General features: G+C 57.3%; 1 protein-coding gene across 1 annotated transcript in view; it reads right to left on the minus strand.

Annotated features, from left to right (window-relative positions):
- The window catches only part of ADSS1 (adenylosuccinate synthase 1), an 18,302-nt gene continuing 12,124 nt past the window's right edge, over positions 1–6,178 (minus strand). Inside the window, exons 9-14 of the mRNA XM_045288030.1 lie at positions 5,512–5,638; positions 5,134–5,288; positions 2,438–2,562; positions 1,470–1,567; positions 814–963; positions 1–231 (exon numbers count right to left, since the gene is read on the minus strand). Coding sequence (XP_045143965.1) covers positions 179–231; positions 814–963; positions 1,470–1,567; positions 2,438–2,562; positions 5,134–5,288; positions 5,512–5,638 — 708 coding nt within the window. The 3' untranslated portion in view covers positions 1–178. The remainder of the gene's footprint in view (positions 232–813; positions 964–1,469; positions 1,568–2,437; positions 2,563–5,133; positions 5,289–5,511; positions 5,639–6,178) is intronic.

Here is a 6,178-nt window from a genome sequence, read left to right on the forward strand (position 1 = left end):
CCCCTGCAGAGATGTTTATTGACAAGTTGTAGCAGCAGGGCCACCAATCCCCTGGACGTGTCCAACCTCTGTGCTCTGAGCCCGTGGCTGGCGCCTGGTGGAGCCCCAGTGAAGGGCAGGGGGTGCCCGGAGAAGGAGCTTTCCTGTCCGTCATCGCAGGGGCCCACTGGGCCATCTTCTAGAACAGCTGGATCATCGACTCCCGGGACTTGCCAACGCCGACCCACTTGACTGAAAGGCAGACCGAGGCATGAGGACAGGTGGGGTTCAGCAGCACAGGGCAGGGGAGGGGGCTTCCCGGAACTCCCGGGACTTCCCTGTCCTTCCCACTCCACTTCCACGGGGTGTTGGAAGGCGCCCACCATGTGCATGGCTAGTCACATGCTCAAAAGCCTGTTTTCAGAGCAGTTTGAAAGACCATCTGTCCCGTCAAAGCGACAGCCCTGGGCTCACGGGCAGCTCTGCTCTGCCCTGCAGCCTCTCTGGGAGTCAGGAGCCGCGGACCTCAGAGCAGGGGGCCTGCGTGTGTGCTGTGGGGCGGGCCGCTTCAATCTGTGCAGAAAAGACCGTGCGCACCCCGCCCCGGTCTTTCCTCTTGTTAACACAGGCCATGGCGAGGGATCCGGGGGGAACTGGTGAGCACCCCTCTGCCAATGCGAAGGTTAGTGTCCCCCGGGATGGGGACACCATCTACTGTTCAAGGACCAGCTCAAGGCGCCCCCCCCCCCCCAGGACACACACAGGGGGCCAGGGCTGGAGGTCGACAGCAAGGAACAGGGTTAAGGCCTCTGGGCTATGCCCCTGTGCACCCACCTGCCACCCCAACGTGGTTCTCCACGAAGCGGACATAGCTCTGGGCCTGGGTGGGGAGGTCCTCCCACTTCCTGGCTGCCGTGGTGTCAGCCTTCCACCCGGGCAGGGTTTCGTACTCCACCTCCACCTTCTGGAGGGTCTCCTGGTTGGCTGGGTGGGCGACACACAGGGTGGGCTGAGGGGCCCCGCCTCTCCTGGCCTCAACCTGGGAGCTGGGGCTGAGGCCTGAGTGTGCCGGAGGGCGGCACCTGCTGAGGGCCAACCGGGAAGGTCAGAGGTCAGAGTTCACTCCAAGTGCCTCAAAAGAGAGGGCTGGGGACCTGCTTCGGGGAGCACTCAGGAGCGTGCAGAGGCCCAGGAGGTGCACTGCGACCCTGAGGCCACCGAGTACTCGGGCCGGGGCTAGTGGCCCAGGCTGGCCCCTCTGAGCCCGCTCTGCTCAGCAGTTGCAGCTCCCCGGAGCCCTGGCCAGGCCCCATCCACAACCACGGTCCTTGGCCGTGGCCCTGATGGATGAAGGCACAGCAGTAGACTCAAGACCGGCTCTGCTCCATGCTGCCTGCTCACGTGACAGACCCCCCCACTCCCACCCCCCCGCGGCCCACCATCCCCGCGCCCCGTGCCTTAGCCTCCACAGATGGCAGCGTGTCTCCTACCTGGGAAGTAAGGAATCCGTTTCCCATTCAGCTTGTAGGAGACGCCCACTTTGATCTCATCCAGGGTGTCCAGGATGTCCAGCTTGGTCAACGCCAACCTGCCCAGCACCAGAGACTGGTGAGAATCCAGCACCTGGGACCCCTCCCTGATCTCCTCCCAGCCCCCTGCATGCACACATGTGCATGCACATGCACACATACACACACACCACACATTCATAGATATACACACATGCCACACACACACATTCACACACACAAACACAACACACGCACTCATAGACAAATACACACATACACATCACACACTCACAGACATACACAAAGACATAGACACAAGTACACACCACACACACTCACCCAATACGTATTCATACACACCACACATACATATACACATATACATACACACCCACACTCTCAAAATACACACAAACACCACACACACACCACACACACTCATAGACATATACACACATCCACACCACAAACTCACAAACACCACACAACCAAACATACACAGACATATATACAAGTACACACCACACACACATACACACACACTCAGACACACACAGACATATACACAAGCACACACCACACACTCACACATGCACACACTCATACCCACATACATTTGCACACTCACACACATACACACTAATACCATACAAACCCACACTCACACACACAGCTGAGTCTGCTGCTTGTCGATCCTAGGGCTGGAGTGGGGGCAGGAAGCGGTAGGAGCCCAAGGAGAGCAGGGCAGGGGGAACATGAGCCCTGGGCCCGAGGGTGGGTGGGCATCAATGGGCAGTTTCAGCCACCACCACCCCCCTTCCCACCTGGCAGTTCAGATGTAATAAGCGCTTGTGCCCTGGAGGCCCCCCTGGTGGGCCAGCTGGCAACCCCAGACATCATGGGGCCGAGCCCACCGTGGGCGAGCCCGTGAGTCCTGGGGCACTTACGCTGTGAAGCCATTGACCATGTGGGCGTATCTGAGGATGACCAGGTCCAGCCAACCACAGCGCCGCTTCCTGCCTGTGGTTACACCCCACTCGTGGCCGCGGTTCTGCAGCAGGTCACCGATCTCCTGCGAAAGGACGCTAGAGCTGGCCTGGCTGCCCTTGGCCAGGCTCTGTGGCCCTCCCCACCCCGTACTGTGCAGGCAGGCCCAGGCGGAGAGAGGCCAGCACGTGGGTGCATGTCGCTGTGCCCCACAGAGCTGGGCACCTTTCCTGCCCTCGGCATCCCCCGCCTGGACTGCCCCCACCTGGGCACCTGGTGGCCATTTCCAGACATCGCCCAGCAGAAAGGGCAGTCTGCTTACCTCCATGGTCATGGAAACGGACTGAGAAGGCCCCAGAGACAGAGGCTACCTGTTTCTGAGGGTGAACTGTGAGGCTCCGAGGCCCTCCTGCGTCCCAGGGCTCCGTCACCCTCTGTGTGTGTGTGCACATCGAGAGCCCAGGGGTGGGAGTCACATAGGTACACATGCATATACACCCGGGTATGTGTGTACATGCAGACACGCGCACGTGTATAATGCACACAGTGCACATACCCACAGAGCACACCCACACTCAAATGCATGCATACGCACTCACACACACATGCCCTGCACACAGCCCCCACTCACATGTATGCACACAAACCTCAACATACACACATGCGCCACATGCACACCCTACACTCACATGCCTGCACACATACAACACCCCATGCACACAACCCCCCAACACACATGCACTGCAATATACTGACAACACATTTATGCGCTACACAGCACACACACAATATACCCCCACAGTACACACATACACATCACACACACGCACTGAAAACACCCCCACAACACACACACACACTGCATACACACCCCACAGCAAACACAGTACACCCCCAACACACATAAACACACTCCATGCACATTCCAAAGCACACACACTGCAAACACCCCACAATGTACACACACACTGCACGCACACTCCACAGTGCACACACACTTCATGCTCAACACACCTGCACTTCGCACACTCAACACGCACACGCACACACACTCATATACATGCACAGATGCTACACCCCCTACAGACACATTCACACACTCATGCACACACATACATGCACTACATGCACCTACACAATGCACATGCACATTACTCCCCTTACACAGAACACACCCACTCACCCATTCATACACACACACTACACCTCCCACACACAGCACACACTCACTCAAATATACACACACTACATACTCCCTCACAGCACACACACACGTATATACACACTACTCCCCCCCCACACACCCCCACACTCATAGGTACACACACACTATATACACCCCACAGCACACACTCACCCACTCATATGTATACACACACTACCCTCCCGCAGCACACCCCCACACACACTCATGTATGCAACACTACACACCCCTACAACACCCCATACTGATATACACACACTACAAACACCCCCACAGCACACTCACACTCATATACACACACTCTATACAACCCACAGCACACACCCGCACATACTCATATACACACACACTACACCCCCCACAGCACACACACTCATATGTACACACACTCCATACAACCCACAGCACACCTACACACACTCATATATACACTATACCCACCCACACACACTCATATACATACACACTACACTCCCCCACAGCACGCACACACACACTCATATATACACACTCCATACACCCCACAGGACCCACCTGCACACGCTCATACATACACTACACCCACACACACTCATATATACACACACTACACCCCCCACAGCACACACACTCATATATACACACACTCCATACAACCCACAGCACACACCTGCACACACTCCTATATACTACACACCCCCCACACATTCATATACACACACAATACACCCCCCCACAGGACACACACTCATATATATACACACTCCATACAACCCACAGTACACACCTGCACACACTCATATATACTACACAAACCCCACACACTCAATACACACACAATACACCCCCCACAGGACACACACTCATATATATACACACACTCCATACAACCCACAGCGCACACCCGCACTCACTCATATACACACTACTGCACACACTCATATATACACCACACACACCACACACTCATATACACACACACTCCACCCCCCACAGCACACACACTCATATACACACACTCCATACAACCGACAGCACACATCCACGCACACTCATATATACATTACACACACTCATATGTACACACACTCCATCCAACCGACAGCACATACCCCACATGCTCATGTACATACACACTACACACACCCTCACAGCACACACACACACACACTCATATGTACACACACACTACATACACTCCCACAGCACATACCCCACACACTCATGTACATATACACTATATTCACCCCCACAGCTCCTCCACACACACATACACACTCATGTACATACACTATACACACCCATAGCACACACCAGCACAGGTGCACAGCCTGCGACCTGTGGTGTAACAGTGACACAAACGCCCCAGCCATCTTGGGGCCCCCACCCCCACCCCCTGGGTGCCAGCTGCTGTCTCTCCTGTCTGCCCCAGCCACATGGTGGCCAGCATGTCTGTGTCCCCCCCCCACTCACATTGATCTGCTCCGTGGGGAAGGCCCCAATGCCCACGCGTGTGGTATATGCCTTCACCACACCATAGACGTCGCCGATGTTCTGGGGGGGCACCCCCAGGCCAGTGCATACGCCCCCCACCGTGCAGTTGGATGACGTCACAAATGGGTAGGTCCCTGCAAGACAGTGGGCCAAGCCCTCAGCAAAGACCAGGCCTGAGGGGCTGTCTTGGGGGAAGGCCCATGTGGGGCCTGGGTGCCATCAGCTGGGATGGTGGGGGACCCCCAGAAATGCTGCATGCCCCCCTCACTCTCCATGGGGTCAGGAGCAGGGGCAGCGTGGCCCCGTGGCTCCAGAGCCATCCTGAGCCAGGCACCCCGCCCTGCTGGCCAGGCGCACCAAAGTCGATGTCGAGCAGGGCAGCGTTGGCCCCCTCCACCAGGATCTTCTTTGGGGGGCCGTGCAGCGCCTCGTACATGAAGTACACGCCGTCTCTCACCATGGGCCGGATCCGCTCTGCAAAGCCCTGCAGGATGTGCCAGTGAGGCTCCAGCCACGGCCCCTCCCCCGCAGCCAGCCTCCCAGAACCTCCCTTCCCTGACCAGCCCCACCCTCCAGGCCTTCTGAGGGCACGTTTCATGGACGCCTGGCCAGGCCAGCAAATCCTGCTTCAGTAGGCGGGACAGGGTCAGCAACTCGCAGGAAGTGGGACGCTGAGGCTCTGCCTCTTCCAGAAGCTTCTGTGCCATCACCGTCCCTGCCCCACCCCACCCCACGTCTCCTGGGCAGTGGCCCCAGAGAGGAAGCAGGAAGCTGCCCTGCCCCTGCTCTCAGGACACTAGGGGAGCCGTGTCCTCGAGAAAGCCACATGAGCCAACCACATGACCCCCAACTCATGGAGACCACACCTGCATCAGCAGGAAAGTGGGCCTCCTGGGGGCTCACTGGGCACTCTCTGGGGGCACACTGGGTGTTTCTGAGGGATCTCTGGGTGTTACTGAGGGACCTCCGTGTTACTGAGGGATCTCTGGGTGTTACTGAGGGATCTCTGGGTGTTACTGAGGGA

The sequence above is a fragment of the Echinops telfairi genome, unplaced genomic scaffold (assembly GCF_000313985.2).
Source record: "Echinops telfairi isolate 266 unplaced genomic scaffold, ASM31398v2 ScPeMD7_18;HRSCAF=68, whole genome shotgun sequence".
NCBI classification, from domain to species: Eukaryota; Metazoa; Chordata; class Mammalia; order Afrosoricida; family Tenrecidae; genus Echinops; species Echinops telfairi.